This window comes from Otolemur garnettii, unplaced genomic scaffold (assembly GCF_000181295.1).
Source record: "Otolemur garnettii isolate 467f Iridium unplaced genomic scaffold, OtoGar3 scaffold00054, whole genome shotgun sequence".
Taxonomy (NCBI): Eukaryota; Metazoa; Chordata; class Mammalia; order Primates; family Galagidae; genus Otolemur; species Otolemur garnettii.
Window position 1 is genome coordinate 504,654 of NW_003852449.1, and position 17,489 is coordinate 522,142.

The window sequence follows — 17,489 nt, forward strand, 5'->3', positions numbered from 1 at the left end:
ACCATGGCACTCTACCAAGGGCAAAAAAGTGAGAGACTATCTCAAATTAAATAAATAAATAAATATAAAACTGGTTCCCTGAGGAGCTGCTGCGTTCCAGGAAGGGGGCCCAGGGGTTTAGGTAAAACCCACCACCATAAGGGACCACTGTAAAGAGAAGACTCACAGCTCTGTCCAGAGGAGATGTGTAAGTGTATTCTCTAACTTACATATCTTTCTATATCAAAAGCATGACAACTAACTTGATCATTAGAAGCATAAGCCAGTATTTTTCTTAGAAACCTAACTTTAAAACAAATTCCATGGTTCTACTTTTAAAGAAATACAAGAATTTATATGTTTACTTTTTCCATTTGCCGTCTTTAAAATACTTGACAACGTAGCCTATAAATTACTATAACCTAATTTTAAATTAGTAATTAGTGTTCACCATCACTGTGGTTATCTTTGAACATAATCTCACTTTAGGTTTTAAAGCTAAAATAAGTGATACTAAGGATCACGTGTGTGTAAGTGGGTCTGTAGTCTAAACAGGAGCTGTCTACAGCACTAACGGTGAGCAGGGACACAGGATTTCCAGGTGAGCGACCTTGTGGCTGTGAGGCTGGAGCACAGGCCCACGGGCCAGGGACCAACTCATGTGGGACACTCTGGATGAGGACACAAAGCCAGGTGCCTGCCCATGTGTCAACAGCCCGGGATCACAGCACCTGGCAAGTGGCAGACACCCAGTTCTCCTTGAATTAACTACACCAAAATAAAGACCTTAATTCACTCATCCACAAGCAAATCTCACCCCAAAATATATAAACCACAACAAAACAAAAATGTCCCAATGAGACCCAGACAAATGCTAGAGTCCTAAACAGGTTTCTCTCTACCTGGAGCTACTCAAGAACAAAGCCTAAATCAAACTAGGCCATAGAAGTGAATCTTCTGTGAAGTGAATTCGGACATACTCAACTCTTTCTGCTATTACTTAAATAGCTAGAAAACCTTCTAAGCTTTTCCTCAACTCTCTTTTCCTTATAAAACCAAAGTACAATAGTTGATGTAATAGTTCTTCAGTCCTTTTGAGTTGCATCAATTAAACATGGTCAGCCAGGGCAGCACCTATAGCTCAAAGGAGTAGGGTGCCGGCCCCATATGCCTGAGGTGGTGGGTTCAAACCCAGCCCCGGCCAAAAACTGCAAAAAGATTAAAAAATAAACATGGTCAGCCAGGCCCAGGGGCTCACACCTATAACCCAGCACTTTGGGAGGTCCAGATGGGAAGACTGCTTGAGCCTAAGAGTTTGAGGCCAGCCTGGGCAACATAGGAAGACCCCGTCTCTATTTGTTTATTTATTTTTTTGAGACAGAGTGTCACTATGTCACCCTTGGTAGAATGCTGTGGTATCACAGCTCACAGCAACCTCCAACTTTTGAACTTAAGTGATTCTCTTGCCTCAGCCTCCTGAGTAGCTGGGACTACAGGCGGCCACCACAATGCCCAGCTATTTTTTTTGTTGCAGTTGTCACTTTTTAGCTGGTCCAACCTGCCACCCTCAGTGTATATGGCCGGCATCCTGCCAACTGAGCTACAGGTGTCACCCCCATCTCTATTTAAAAATAGGAAAAGCTAGCTGGGTGTAGTGATATGCACCTCTAGTCCCAGCCCTGTGGGATGATCTCTTGTGCCCAGGAATTCAAGGCTATGGTAAGCTATGATCATAACATTGCAGTCCAGCCTGGGAAACAGAATAAGACTCTGCTGCAAGATAAATAAATAAATAAATAAAAGTATAGCCAGGCGTTGTGACAGGCACCTGTAGGGCCAGCTACTTGGGAGGCTGAGACAAGAGGATCACGTAAACCCAAAAGTTTGAGGTTGCTGTGAGCTGTGACACTACAGCACTCTACTAAAGGAAACACAGCGAGACTCTGTCTCAAAAAAATAAATAAGTAAATAAAAGCAAAAACCACAATGGCATTCAGAACCCTCGGTGCATCGACCGTTGAAGAGTCAGGCTGGCCGGTCACAGTAATCCCAGCACTCTGGGAGGCCAAGACAGGAGGATGGCCTGAACTCACAGGTTCCAGACCAGCCTAAGCCAGAGCAAGACACCATCTCTAAAAAATAGCTGGGCATTGTGGCGGGCACCTGTAGTCCCAGCTCCCAGGGAGGCTGAGGTAAGAGAATCACTTAAGCCCAAGAGTTTGAGGTTGCTGTGAGCTATGACGCCACAGCACTCCACCCAGGGCAATAGCTTGAGGCTCTGTCTCAAAAAAAAAAAAAAAGAGGCAGACAGTAACCTATCATTTTAGTTCTGATAATATGTAAACATTTTAAAATAAGGGCACTATTCCAAAGGCAATTTGTAACCTACTCTCCTCAGTAAGAGTTCATTTGTCTCATCACAGGCAAATTGCTGCTGAGTTTTCACAAGCTTCTAGAAGCCCAAATGGGTTTCAAACCCTTGAGCTCCCAGGTGGTTTTCATCACAACAGTGTCGTGACCCCTAAGGCCCTTCTCAGTCGCCCCAGGAAGGAACCGGGTGTGACACAAAGTAGAAGTACAAGCTTGTGAGAGGCGGGCTAACCTTCAGTGCAAGGTAGCCCCGTGCCCGCTCCGCAATGGCTATTTATTAAGATTATACACAACAGGTGTGGAGAGTTAAGATAATGACATATACAACAGGTGTGGAGAGTTAAGGTAATTACATACAAGGGCTGCAGTCATAAGGCTGCCACTGCTTTCCTCATGTGTTCTTTCCCCACAACCCCCATGAAGAACTACTAAGCATCAATGTTTAACATATGCTTACTAGTGAGGGACCGATCTTATCTTATTCCAGAACGCTGAGTTACTTGGGGGATTGCCAGGAGACTGTCCTGTTCTCAGGGTTTCCTTTTAGTGTGATAAGAATCAGTAACTGTCCTTTGCAAGCATGGTGTCCATTCCTCTACACAACAGACATTCATGGAGCTCTGAAAACTCCCTCTCCAGAAACAAGTTGGTGAACAGTTGTGGGAAGGGGGTGATAGGTGCCAGTTCCCAACAAAGGCCAAACCACTGCTATTGCCTCAGGACCACATGTCTCTCAGAAATCACCAGAAACTTCCAGAGAGACTTCTAGGGGACACACAGTGGCCAGGAGGCCCAAGCCTCCCTGCAAGGCAGGCTGGGCCAACTCGCAGCCCATGGCCTGGCTGTGTGGCAGCAGGTCTTAGTGCTCCCCCAGAAGAGGGAGCACACTGGACATGTTTTTCTTTTTTACTTTAGACAAGAGTCTCACTCTGTCACCCTGGGTAGAGAGCTCACAGCAAACTCAAACTCTTGGGTCTGAGCTCTCTTCTCACCTCAGCCTCCTGAGTACCTGGGACTACAGGTATAAACCACTATGCCCGGCTAATTTTCCATTTTTAACAGAGACGGGGTCTCACTCTTACTTAGGCTGGTCTGCAACTACTGAGCTCAAGCAATCCACCCTCCTCAGCCTCCCAGAGCGCTACAGGATTAGAGGTGTGAACCACTGCGTCCGGCCAAGACACCCTTCTAAAAAGTTGTTATAAAATGACAAAGTAACAAACAAAACGACTGAAAAGGATGTAACTTTATTATTTCCACTGTGTTCTCCAAAGGAACTCAGTGCTGCAGTCCTGAGATGATTAGAATTCTTTCCTGCAGAACTTAAAGGGGATCACTTTTAAAATACAGTTTTACCAAAAAAAAAAAAAAAATCAATCTTTAAAAAGTAGGTACCATTTAGGAACTTCAACCCACACAGAAGAGCAGAGGAAAGAGGCCTCCTGTGAGAAGTGCACCCAGCCACATCTGGGAGTGAGGCAGACACAGGGTGCAGGAGGAGCTGAGCAGCAAAGGAGGCCGCCTCTGATACCCCTTGGCAGATGCGAGACTATCTTCCTGGGGGGTGGGGGAGACAGTCTCACTCTGTCCCACTAGGGAGAGGGCCGTGGCATCATAGCTCAACAGCAACCTCAAACTCCTGGGCTCACGCGATCCTCCTGCCTCAGCCTCCTGAGTAGCTGAGACTATAGGCACCTGCCACTGTACCCGGTTAGTTTTTTTATGTTTAGTACAAACAGGATCTCGCTCTTGCTGAGGCTGGTCTTAAACTCCTGAGCTCAAGCAATCCACCTACCTCTGCCTCCCAGAGTGCTGGGATCATAGGTGTGAGCCACCACACAGGCCTTGCAAAGACTATTTTAAGAATCAAACTCCTTTTACAACATAAATATTACTGTTCAAAAGACTATAAGACCCATGACTTAAACCTCTTCTTAAACTTAAGGTTTTGAAAATCTCCCAAGAAACTCCTTGGTTTTGCTATGTTGCTTGAGCTGGTCTTGAACTCTTGGGCTCAAGCAATTCCCACCCCCACTGCCTTGGCCTCCCACAGTGTTCGAATTATAGGCATGAGCCACCACACCCAGCCTGATCATTCTATTTAAAACCATTTTTCGCCCTATATACCTTATGAGATTTAATATAGTTGTAGCTTACATCGGATTTTAAAAGATTTAAACTAATGCTAATCTCAAAAAATAGTGCATATCTAGAGTAAACAAATATTTCTTAGAGTAAACAAATTTAAAACCGTTAATATTTTAACATTAAATTTTCCCATGTTTCACTGCTATGAAGAACATGTTAACAAAATAAAAGAATTCCATAAATAAATTTTAAAGGTATCAGCCCTTTTAGCTACTAACAAGAAGTCTCACAATTATTTCTCACCTTATCCTGGGAAAAATTAGACAGAAACTATTAAGCTTTCCCATTGTTAAAATATAGAGACCAAACTGGAATGTCTTTTCTGAAGCCTGTGGGTGAGAAATCTGTACCAGGCAGAGAAACGGCCCAGCCACAGCTTGGCATGTGAGGCGTGTCAGGAGAGCTGGAAGAGATAGTTACCCAGGGTTCCTCGGCTCACTCTCCCGTGAACTTCCTCCCTTCAGCTTCCTAACCAGCTTCTCACTGCTGCGTCTAATGGAAGCCCGGAGTTTGCTAAAGGAACCACTGCGTTTTAAAGATCCAGTGCCATCCTGAAAAAAACGTGAACAAATGTGAAGCTGCAGGTGGTTCTCCCTCTCATCCGCAGGAGTACAGCTGGATGCAAACAGGCGTTGGCACCAAGGCTGCCCTGCTCACTGGGACTCACTAGGTACACGAGTCCCACAGAAACCACCAATTTGCCAGGTACAAAAATATACTTTAAACAGAAAGTATCCTTTTCAAGTGCATTAAAGATAATCCAATGTTATGGAAACATTTGAACATGAGAAAGCTCATTCAAACAAAATAATCATATCCCAAATGGAAAATGAATTATATTGCTATTTTGAGACAAAAGATTGTAGCACACAAAGTCTCGAGAAAATTAAAGCAGCTTCTAGGAATTTCACCAAAGTCAAACCCCCATTTAATAAACAGGTAAGTATCTGATCGAGGTTATTACAGGACCCAAAACATTTACACAGGACAAAGGCTGCTTCCTTGTTACAATTCATCTAAATGTAATACTTGGATAAAATGTTTCCTTCCATCAATCTTACAGAGCAGTGGCATTAAATGTTTATTATAAATGTGGTTGGAAAATTAAATGTTCATCCTATACAAGTAATTGCAATTGCTCAGATACCCTGTCGGAAGCGGGTCAGAGTACCCAGCTTTCATCTTAATTGATTCAGACATTAATACGTAAAATACTCGGCAATATCTGGACATGAAAATAAAAAACGCAGAGTGAAGAAAATGTGTATTCAGCCATGTTTATTCTCAGAATGAATCACTTAGTGAGATTAATTAACATTGTCCCCGTTACTTCCAGAAGCTACGCCATGCTGCACTTCGTGGGACAGGTGAGAAGTTCTACTGAGCAGACAGACACCAAGGTACAGGTCAGTTGGAGTAAGTTTATTAGAAGTTAGAAAGACACAAATACACAACTCACCGAGCACTGAGAGATTAGTAGAGAAAGCAGAATGCCCGAATCCCACACAGACTACACAGCAAATGCTACTGGGGTGTACCTAGGAAAGCCCAGGTCCAGGCAGGGCTCCCTGGGCTCTCGGTACCTCGGAGCACGTGCAGCACACACCTGACTCTGGGGGCTCAGCTATGCCCAGAGGCCACCGTCATGCCACTGTAGTGACACCTTTTGTGACACTATTAACTACTGCTATCAGAGTGAACAGCTAATCGCTCTTAACTTCTAAACTCATGTATTACACAGTAAATGGATTTTATTAACACAGTTTATACTACTAAGTACATATCTGGCAAAGCTACATGTATACAGAAACCAAGACCCCCCCCCCCAAAAAAGGACAGCAGCACCGACAGACAGGAATGGCCAGTCACAGAGAGGTGCAGCTCGGACAGGTCCTAGGGGACTGCTAGACACAGCGGGCAGCACTGGAGAGAGAAGGGAAGCTGGAGGGGGCGCCGCCCGTCATGCAGGAGACAGTGTGAGAGTCACACGGGCGGCTAGGCCTGTCAGACAGAAAGGAGAGAGAAAACCCACGTGAAACCTCGGCAAGGAAGGGCAGCGGCTCCATCTAGCACAGCGTGGTTCACAGTATTTCTAGGTCACATAGCTTGGCTGCTTCGTGCATGGCTGAGTTCTGGGGACGATGTCTGCTGCCCCCGCCAGCCCTGTGCAGCACAGGTGCTGGCCCGCAGGGTATATCACAGAATCTAGACTGGCTCACTCCTCACAGTCACCAAAGTAAAACTCAATCTTTAAGACTATGTAGGATTAACAATTTGTTAGAAATCTCCTTGATAACTAGCATAAACAGTTTCAAAAGTAACTGTACATAAAAGAAATTCTGAAATGAAAAGCATCTACAGGGCCACTGTGAAGAGGTGACTTCCATTCTCTTAAGAACATCTGAGACATTTCAGAAACTTTAAGAAATCATGGAATTTAAAAGTCTACAGCACATTTTAAACATGCAGTTGATAATCCAAAATAAAGTAAATTTCCACAGGCAGCAACGCATCCTGGGTCCTGCCAGCAAGGAAAGCCAACAGTCTTGACAGAAGGGCCAGACGGCGGGCCTGTGCCCCCGCTCGGACTCACCATGGGACGCTGAGCAAGTCATTTAACCAGCCCGAGCTTCATTTTTCTCATCTTTAAAATGGAAAAATAAAACTTGTTACCACACCTCAAGAATGTTGGGAGGACAAGAAAACATAACTTCTTGTAGCTCTTCAGAAAAAGGATGTTAAAATGCTCACATACTTCCACAAATAGGGCAGCTCCCGCTGTTCATTGCAAAATTCAGCACTATACATTGTTATGCATAAAATACTAACTAAACACTGGGTGGATTCCAAGAATACTTCATGTTTCTCTCTCTCCTCCTCCAGTTCCCAATGGCAGCTCCTCCCCAACCCCTAGCTGGCAGGAGAGAGGGTCTGCCCACCTCAGGCCAGTCTGCTGACTACCCTACCTTGCCACCCAAGCACCTCCCTTAGCCCATGAGAAGCATGGGAAGGCCGGTGGGCTGACCCTACCCAGGCTAATTCCTGTTCACAGGGGCTCAAGGGCCTGGGTGGTTCACTGCATTCTAACACTTTCAAAGCCAGCTACTTCCTTAGACTGCCATGGAAGCATATTCACATTAGGAAGGTGGGCTTCTAATTAGAATGAACAATGTACTGGTTAAAAAACATCCAGCAGTAATTTAAAGGAAGCCAAGTTTTGATCAGAAAAGGATTTGTATACAAAGTATCTGCGTTTTCAGAAGCAAAAGTGCAAAAGAGCACTCACTAGACTCATCTGAGACTCACACTTTATTTTTTTTTTTGAGACAGAGCCTCAAGCTTTCCCCCTGGGTAGAGTGCCATGGCATTGAGACTCACACGTTATACAAAACTGAGGTCCAGGAAGCGGCGTGCAGGGAGTCACGGTGTTCACAATGCACTTAACAGAGCAGAGTGGGGCTTCCCTCAACAAACCACCTTCCACATCCAGAGTTTAACTCAGACACGCGCTATGAATAACTAACATCTGTCACTGACCTTACATTTATTTCTCATGAAGTTTTATTTTGGAATATCACAGGGACACTTCTGTGTGACACCACGCCCAGCCGACAGCAGGCAGCTACTGGCGCCTCATTTGCCTTTCCTTCAACCCCAGTACCCTTTGTTTTAAATGTTATTTCTGAATATTGAGAAAAATTAAATGCCATGTGTCGGTGGTGAACATAACACAATCAAAGGCTGCCGTGTTTATGCTGTGCTAGGCCGGACTGGCCAGCAGAGCAGAGCGACAGCATTTTCCCTATGACAGGAGTGTCAATGTTTTACAAAAGTATTAAAGCCTTTCTTTAAATTAAAATCTCACTCAAAAACTCAATATAAAATAAAATCTAAAAGTCACTTTCTCATTATAAACATATAACAAGTTATTTTAACAAAATAAGTCAATGGAATAATGACGCTTTCTTTATGAGACCCAAAATTTGAAATGTGACTTACAGGTGACAGGTAGATTCTTTTTTTTTTTTTTTTTTTGAGACAGAGTCTCAAGCTGTCCCCCTGGAAAGAGTGCTGGGGCATCACACTCATGGCAACCTCCAACTCAGGCTCGAGCGATCCTCTTGCCTCAGTTTTTCTATGTTTAGTAGAGACAGGGTCTCACTTTTTTGCTCAGGTTGGTCTTGAACTCAAGCTCAAACTCAAGTAATTCACCTGCCTCAGCCTCCCAGAGTGCTAGGATTACATGCGTGAGCCACCGCGCCCGGCCTGTGACAGGTATAGTCTTTTAATATCTGCCTCAACACCCAAACTATTTCTCTATTTTATCTTAATTACATAATACCAAAGAAAATCGTGATGCACACAAAGAAGTGGTTGCAAAGTAACAGCTTTTAGATCGTTTTCAATCTCAGGGAAATCTTCACTGAAACAGAAACATGACGAGGAACTTCATTCTAACACCTCCTCAAAGGCAGATGGATGTGCTGACTGCTCTGCGACCGTGTGGAAGTCAGACCTGACCCTGGAGACGGCTCCTTCTACTGCGCGTGATTTACCTCAGTCAAGTTCATGACAAAGAAACAGCTAAGTATATACACGCCATCACTGACTACGTTTAAATAATGAAACTATACTTTGGGGCAGCGCCTTGTGGCTCAGTGAGTAGGGCGCCAGTCCCATATACCAAGGGTGGCGGGTTCAAACCCAGCCCCAGCCAAACTGCAACAAAAAAATAACTGGGCATTGTGGCAGGCGCCTATAGTCCTAACTGCTCGGGAGGCTGAGGCAAGAGAATCACCTAAGCCTAGGAGTTGGAGGTTGCTGTGAGCTGTGACGCCGCGGTACTCTACCAAGGGCAATAAAGTGAGACTCTGTGTCTAAAAAGAAAAAAAAAACAACTATACTTTGACAATAAAATTCAAATCAAGTTGGTTGAGCTCAGCACTGCCTGTCTGTCTCGGTCAAGGGCTTCCTGGGAAAGTCAGGAGGCCCTCGGCAGCCCAGTGGCGTGCTCACTTCACCTACGGCTCCGTCCACTGCTCAGGGGGAGCTAGCTAGCTCCGTCCACTGCTCACAGATTGTTCAGTAAATCAATCCATGGCCAACACGCTCTGGGATGACTCTTTGGTCAAAGGTGCAAAGCTACCAATGTCTAAAGGCAAATCTGCTGCTCAGGAGACACCCAGTCACAGTGCACGTGTGAACCCCACTAACACATCCACATGAGGAGAAGACAGGAGGAGGGACTGTGTGTCCTCAGGAGTGGTTGCTTTCACCCCTGCCAGCAGGCCTGATGAGGAAGCCCAGCCACGTGTCATCCCTGCACGGAGACAAAAGCAGCTCTCCACAGCCCGAGTCAGTCTGAAAACTGTTAACAGAACTCTGAGCTCTTGGCAATTTCATCATCATCTGCTTTTATATAAATATGGACCTAGAAATACTGTCTCCAGAGAAAGTTCCTCCAAAACTTTATTTGGGCTATCAAAATCTGCATCCTGCCTTCTGAAGCCAGAGAAGGGACCTGCCCTCTGTACAGAGCGTGCAGGGGCAGCAGCAGCCGAGAGGAGAGCACAGTACACAGTTCTGGAGGAGCGCGGGGAGCAGGACCGCCCAGGGGTCATTTCAGCTCTGGACTACCGCCCAGCTGGGTCAGTGGGCAGAGCAGATGCTGATTGGTTGTCTTGGCACAGAAAAAAACAAAGCAGAGCTGCCAGATAAAGACAGTCGAGAGAATCTTTTCCCCCAAATTTTGGCTACTAACATATTTTACAAAATTTTATTTAGAATGCTATCTCTTATAAAATTGCTACAGTTATGGAAAGTCCTAAAGAATAAACAGATTCAGAAAATAAAGTAGATCGTAAGAAAGGCCAAAACTATAATTTGGCAAAACCTCTGTACAATACAACTCATCAAAGTGCACTGCTAAATCTTAAAAATCAATACTTTCCCAGAGAGGCTGCATTCTGCATTCAACAACCCTTCCTGATGAAGCAAAATTCCAAAGACACCAGCTCAATGTACAAAAAAATTATCCCTGTCTTATAAAAATTCATTACAGAGAAAATGTTCAAAAGGCCACATGGTATTTGGCAACCACTGGATAAACAGCCGTGGCAGGAAATCGCAGAGGCAGACCAACCCCCACGCAGAGCCCACGCGGCCTCCTGGCTCGTGGTCAGCCTGACAGCCTCCGCAACAGTTCTGAGAGCCCCACTCCTGGGCCTCGAGGGGAGACACATGGCACTCAGGACCAAGGGGCATCAGGCAGAGCCGCCACCCTACCAATTTTGTTTTTGAGCTGTTCTTTTCTAAAACCCAATTCCACTTAAACAGCACTTTAATTAACTCTAACAAAATCTAGTGCAGCCTGGTCAGTGACGTTAGAAGCACGAGTTAGCAATGAAATGTGTGAGTTAAAGGAGCAAGTTAGTTATCTGCTACTGTAGCACTGATCCCAATATTAAGATGAAACCAGATTATGGATTATGCTTTAAATAGCCAGGACACTCAATCAGCATGTAAGTGCTCCAAGCCAAACAGCCTTCATGGATTCCTAAGAAGAAAATTACACTTCAAACAAACAACAGACCTCAGCTTTAGCAGACAGGGAGAACTCAGCAGCTTAATGGGCACTTAATTGGAGAGGAGGACAGTGTCAGCAGGTGAAAGGCGAGGGCCTCCCGGGCGGGCGTGCAGCTGTGTACTGTACTTACCCCATTCCACTCTACGCTCATACTCACTTCCTCCCCTCCGTCAGGGCCACTCTCGTACTTGACCACGTCCACGTTGAGACTCTCCCTGCTCCTCCGCTTCTCCATGTTCTCAGGGTCATTCAGCACTTCAGCCACTCTCTGTTTGTGAACATTGTCAAGACCCTGCCAGTGGAGGGGAGGACAGTGAGACCCACTAGCACTTACATTTTCTTACATATTTCTGAGGTATTTAAACTTCACTAGGAAAAAAATAATGGTTCTGAATCCGAGGAGGGAAAAACTCAGCAGAGTGGTTCCTCTAGTCCCGCAGGTGAATGTGGAAGGTGAGGAGGGGCTGGAAAGAGACCCAGCCGGCTCGGCTGGCGGCAGGTGGGGTGGACAGCACCCATCAGCGTTCAGGTCTCCTGAGCACACGTCCACAGTGGTACTGCTGAGCCACTCGCTGAATCCAAGTTTAACTTTTAGACAAACCATCAGACTCTCCCATAGTGGCCACACCGTTATACATTCCACCAGCAGTGAATGATAGGGTTTTTTAACTTTGGTGAATCTGGTTTTTCTTTTGCAGTTCAGGCTTTTGGTGTAGTATCAAAGGCCTTTTAAACAATGTATCTTTATTTATACAAACTAAAATTGTAAAGATTTTTTATTTCTAAATCAGCCTTTCAATAAAAAGAAAGAGAATCATATGAAAAAGAATTCATAAATTCAGAGTTCTGACCAAAGACAAAAGGTGTGACTTGCCTGTTTGCGTGACCTCATGGCGGCTTCTTCTAACGTTTCTGCGGCTTCGAATTTGCCCTGCCGTCTGTAAAGCGCCCCCAGATTTTTGAGAGTAGTTGTAACAGTCGGACTACGAGAAAGCACATTACAAGCGCGACATGGAACCCAACTCTGGCAGAGCAGCTGCTGGCAGCGCACACTCTGCAGGGCTGGCCAGCCTGGCATTTTGGTTAGAGTGCATTTTAACATTCTCTGTACTTTTTTTTTTTGAGACAGAGTCTCACTATGTCGCCCTCAGTGGAGTGCTGTGGCGTCATAGCTCACAGCAACCTCAAACTCTTGGGCTTAAGTGATTCTCTTGCCTCAGCCTCCCAAATAGCTGGGACTACAGGCACCTGCCACAATACCCCGCTATTTTGTTGTTGTTGTTGTTATAGCTGTCATTGTTCTTTAGCTGGCCCAGGCTAGGCTCGAACCCGCCAGCCTTGGTACATGTGGCTGGCGCCATAACCACTGCACTACGGGAGCCAAGCCTCTGGCATTTTTTAAAACTGTAAACTGTAGACCTGCTATCACTCTCAGTGGCCCTACCTCCCAGCACAGTGCTGACCTCACACTTCCCAGAGATAGCCCCAAGAGTCAGGCACACCTGCATCCATCCAGGCTGGAGCAGTTCTCATAGCCCACTGGCCACTCCGTTAACAGAAATGTCTGTCTGGTGTGACCAGCACACTTTGCCCTGGAAACAGAGTTGAGTCTGTGTCTGGCAGTAATGAGGACAGTGTTTTAAATGTTGCCATTCACATGCTCCCTCTGTCCACAAATGGAAGTGAGGGCCAAGCAAACCAGAACTTCTGTTAACAGGGTCTGATGGCAGAGGCTGGACACCTTATGCACAAGGGAGCAGTGAGCAGGCCGGGGGTGGGGGGTGGAGTGTTGGGGGAAGCAGGATGGTGATGTCTCTGCATTCCTGACAGCACAGTCTCTCTCTCTCTTTTTTTTTTTTTTGTGAAAAATGGTATTTATTAGTTAAAGACAGAAACCACATTGCTACAATCTTTTGCAGATAGGAATAATATTATAAGGGATTAGCCTTCATAGCTATCATTGGTTTATCAGTTAGGTGGATGATGATGGTTATTTCTTTTTTTTTTTTTTTATTAAATCATAGCTGTGTGCATTAATGCAATCATGGGGTACAATGTGCTGGTTTTATATACAATTTGAAATATTTTCATCAAACTGGTTAACATAGCCTTCATGGCATTTTCTTAGTGACAGCACAGTCTTGCTAGAAAATTAAATGTAAACCTAAATTGACTTTTGTATAGGTAAGTACTCCGAGAGACCGTTTCTCTCTTACTGATGGGCACTTCAGGTACAGAAGTTAGGAAGCCGTCCACTGTTTCTCTGATGCAAATACACAACCATGGGAAAAAGGAAAGATAAGACTTTAGTATGTTATGGTGAGAGCTATGGGGGACTCAGGGGAGGGGCATTAATTACAAACTAGGGCTCACTGAGTTTTCCTGAAATACATGAACAGTAAGTTGAGTCTCAAAGAATGATGAAAGTTAAGACTCGAAAAACATAGGCAGGGTATGCCACTCAGCCTGAGGGACAGTGGCCACGGGAGGGCCACACGTGGGGTGGAGCACACAGACACCAGGCTCCAGGGGCTGTGCTCGGAAGGCCTCCCCTCCCCTCTGCAGAGCATGGAGCCCCATAAACCGTAAGAAAAAGACAGGTGTGAGTGTCTCCCTGGGTTGCAAAGGGCTGTCTTCCCAGGCCCTGGGCACACTATCTGGGTTATGTCTTTCCCTTCAGTTACTCTGGACAAAGTAGTGCTAATGGACAGAACCATTATACTGATGTGGGTTTCATATATGTGCATGACCTCATTTGCAATGTTAGTGGGATAAAGCTTCAACTGGAATTTGGGAAGCCAGGGGAATGAGCTACCATGACTTCTTAAGAATTTTCTGCATTGGGCCATTTACATGTTGCTCTAGAGAATACTACTGCTTTGCCCTGGTTGTTTTTGTTTGTTTTTTCCAACTAAAAAGACATACCTATCAACTTTGCAGGCTTTGTACCAGCCACCATACTCTCCGAAAGATGTCCCATCCTTTTGCTTTCCCTAAATTGTAACAAATAATTTCAAATGAATAATTATCTTGAATTATACAGTATATTCAACTTAGAAAATCTCAAAATGGTATATTCTTACTTTGCACTCTTCTCTTTCTTCAGCATGCATCCAAATGGGTTTATTTTCATCTAGGGAAGAAAAAATTGCACACAGACTGAGCACCCCAAATCCAAAAATCTGAAATCCAAAACACTCTGATAAGTAACAAATCTATGCACAAAAAGTTTCAAATTTTGGAGCATTTTGGACAAGGGATACTCAACTATACTGTAAATTGAAACACAATACGTATAGAGCCTACAAGACAGAAGTTAAGCCTCAGTGATTGTGAGCTTTTTGTTTGGTCTTTTTTTTTTTTAAGACAGTCTCACTTTATCACCCTTGGTAGAGTGCTGTGACATCACAGCTTACAACAACCTCCAACTCCTGGGCTTAGGTGATTCTCTTGCCTCAGCCTCCCTAGTAGCCGGGACTACAGGCGGCCGTCACAACGCCCAGCTATTTTTCTGTTGCAGTTTGGCCGGGCCGGTTCAAACGCCACCCTCGGTATATGGGGCCGGCGCCCTACTCACTGAGCCACAGGCACCGCCCCTGGTTAGTTTTTTAAGCCAGTCAAATTTAGCAGCGGGAGGCTGAATACCAACTGTAAAGACACTCATGTTACAGCCCCTGATGACGCACTACCATCGAGCCAGCCCACAATTTGCGTCTGTGAGGTTAAAGTCGGAGCTGCAGTTGTGCCCTTTACCCAGGAAGTGTGCACAGTTCCGCAGTGAGCACACCCTCAGGGTGGGGTTACCCGCCTGCTCCCCTCCTTGAATGTAACTGAGTGTTTCTCTCACTTGAGTGTGCAGTTGTTAATCTCCTGGTTCTAATTAAGTACTGGGCACAAGTTATACTCGTTTTTCCACTCTTGGGATTCTTCACATAGAACATTCTCCAGATCCACAGGTAGTTACAAAAGATAGCAAATCTTTTGTATCCCGGCTGAACGGTATCCCATGGTATGCACAGACCAGTTTGTTAACCCATTCATGCGCTGAACACCTGGGCTGTTTCCACATCTTTGCAATTCTGAATTGTGCCTCTATGAACACATGAGTGCAAATGTCCTTAAAGTATCTTTTTGGGTTTTTTTGGGTTTTTTTGAGTAGACACTTAGTAACGGGACTGCAGGATCAATGGAAAGCCTACTTTTAGCTCTTCTGAGGATTCTCCATGCTTCTTTCTGTGCTGGCTACACTAGTTTGATATCCTACCAACAGTGCACGAGTGTTCCCTTCTCTACACACCCATGCCAGCATCTGCAGCTTTGGGACCTTGTGATATGGGCCATTCTCACAGGGTTTAGGTGGTGTCTCAGAGTGGTTTGGATTTGCATTTCTCTGAAGATCAGGAATGATGAGCATTTTTTCAGGTGTTTCTTGATCATTCATCTGTCCTCATGAGAAATATTTCTGTTCATGAGGACAGGTGTAGCGACTCACACTTGTAATCCCAGCACTCTGGGAGGCCGAGGCAGATGGACTGCCTGTACTCATGGGTTCAAGACCAACCTGGGCAAGAGTGAGACCCCGTCTCTAAAAATAGCTGGGCGTTGTGGCAGGCACCTGTAGTCTCAGATACTTGGGAGGCTAAGGCAAGAGAATCACTTGAGCCTAAGAGTTTGAGGTTGCTATGAGCTGTGATGCCACAGCACTGTACCCAGGGTGACAAAGTGAGATTCTGTCTCCAAAAAAAAAAAAAAAAAAAAATTTCTGTTCATGTCTTTTGCCTAATTTTTAATTGAGTTGATCTTTTCTTATTGATTTGCTTGAGTTCTCTGTAGATTCTGGTTATTAGCCCTTTGTCTAATTCGTAGCAGGCAAATCTTCTCCCATTCTGTAGGCTGTCTCTTTGCTTTGCAGATTGTATCCTTAGCTGTATAGAAATTTTTTTTTTTTTAAAGACAGAGTCTCACTTTGTCTTCCTTCATAGAGTGCTGTGGCGTCACAGCTGACCACAACCTCCAGCTCTTAGGCTTAGGCAGTTCTCTTGCCTCAGCCTCCCCAGTAGCTGGAACCACAGCCGCCCGCAACAACGTCCAGCTATTTTTGTTGCAATTTGGCAGGGGCCAGGTTTGAACCCGCCACCCTCAGTACATGGCGCCACCCTGTACAGAAATTTTTTAACTGGATCAGGTCCCACTTATTTATTTATTATTTTTTTATTTTTTCAGACAGAGTTTCACTATGTTGCCCTGGGTAGAATGCCGTGGCATCATCGCTCATAGCAACCTCAAACTCTTGGGCTTAAGTGATCCTCTTGCCTCAGTCTCCCACGTAGCTGGGACTACAGGTGCCTGCCACAATGCCCAGTTATCTTTTGGTTGTAGTTGTCATTGTTGTTTCAGCAGGCCCAGGCCGGGTTTGAACCCACCAGCTCCAATCTATGTGGCTGGAGCCCTAGCCACTGAGCTACAAGCGCTGAGTCATTTTTGTCTTTTTCATAAATTCTTTCCCTAGGCCAATTCTGTCAAGAATTTTTGGCTAGGCAAGGTGGCTCACACCTGTAATCCTAGCACTCTGGGAGGCCAAGACAAGTGGATTGCCTGAGCTCAAGGGTTCGAGACACCCCCCCCACCCCGCAAAATAGCTGGACATTGTGGTGGGTGCCTGTAGTCCCAGCTACTTGGGAGGCTGAGGCAAGAGAATCGCCTAAGCTCAAGAGTTAGAGGTTGCTATGAGCTGTGACACCACAGCAGTCTACCCAGCATGACAAAGTGAGACTATGCCTCAAAAAAAAAAAAAAAAAAGTTTTCCTACACTTTCTTCTAGGGTTTTTATAGTTTCTTATCTTAGATTTAAATCTTTTACCCAGAATGAGTCATTTCTGTCAGTCTTCCACACGTGGCTCACCAGCTCCCCCAGCACCTGTGTGGACTGGTGACTCTTTTCTCCAGTGTGTGCTTCTGCCGGCTTTGTTAACACGGAGCTGGTTCAGCTCTGGAGTCTCTGTTCTGCTCCACAGACCTGCATTTCTATTTCTATGCCAATACCATGGTGTTCTGATCACTCTAGACTACAGCATAACCTCAAGTCTGATGAAGTGATGTGTCCAGATTTGTTATTTTATAGAATTATGTTGGCCAGTGGGGGTTTTTTCTGGTTCCATCCGAAACAAAGAACTATTTTTTCAAGATCTTTAAAGAACTATATTGGTGATTTAATGGAGATTGCATCAGATCTATAGATTACTTTGAGTAGTACAGATATTTTAACAATGTTGACTCTTCTCAGCCATGAGCATAATATGTTCTTCCATCTGTTAACATCCTGTGTAATTTCTTTTCCCAATGTTTCATAGTTCTCTCTGTAGAGATCCTTCACATCCTTTGTTAAATATATTCTTTTTTTTTTTTT

The 17,489-nt window shown here is 45.0% G+C and overlaps 1 protein-coding gene across 11 annotated transcripts in view; it reads right to left on the reverse strand.

Annotated features, from left to right (window-relative positions):
- Positions 1-17,489, reverse strand: part of KLC1 (kinesin light chain 1) — a 129,059-nt gene that overhangs the window by 9,446 nt on the left and 102,124 nt on the right. For 2 of the 11 annotated variants that reach the window (XM_023514512.1, XM_003792110.3), the window contains 6 exons: positions 14,167-14,216; positions 14,009-14,076; positions 11,958-12,066; positions 11,214-11,375; positions 7,091-7,141; positions 5,905-6,498 (listed from right to left, as the gene is read on the reverse strand). In XM_023514512.1, coding sequence (XP_023370280.1) covers positions 7,109-7,141; positions 11,214-11,375; positions 11,958-12,066; positions 14,009-14,076; positions 14,167-14,216 — 422 coding nt within the window. In that variant the 3' untranslated portion in view covers positions 5,905-6,498; positions 7,091-7,108. Of the gene's footprint in view, positions 1-4,917; positions 5,049-5,904; positions 6,499-7,090; positions 7,142-11,213; positions 11,376-11,957; positions 12,067-14,008; positions 14,077-14,166; positions 14,217-17,489 lie in introns of those variants that run through there. The other 9 variants (XM_023514510.1, XM_012806566.2, XM_023514509.1 and 6 more) reach the window with 6 other exon arrangements.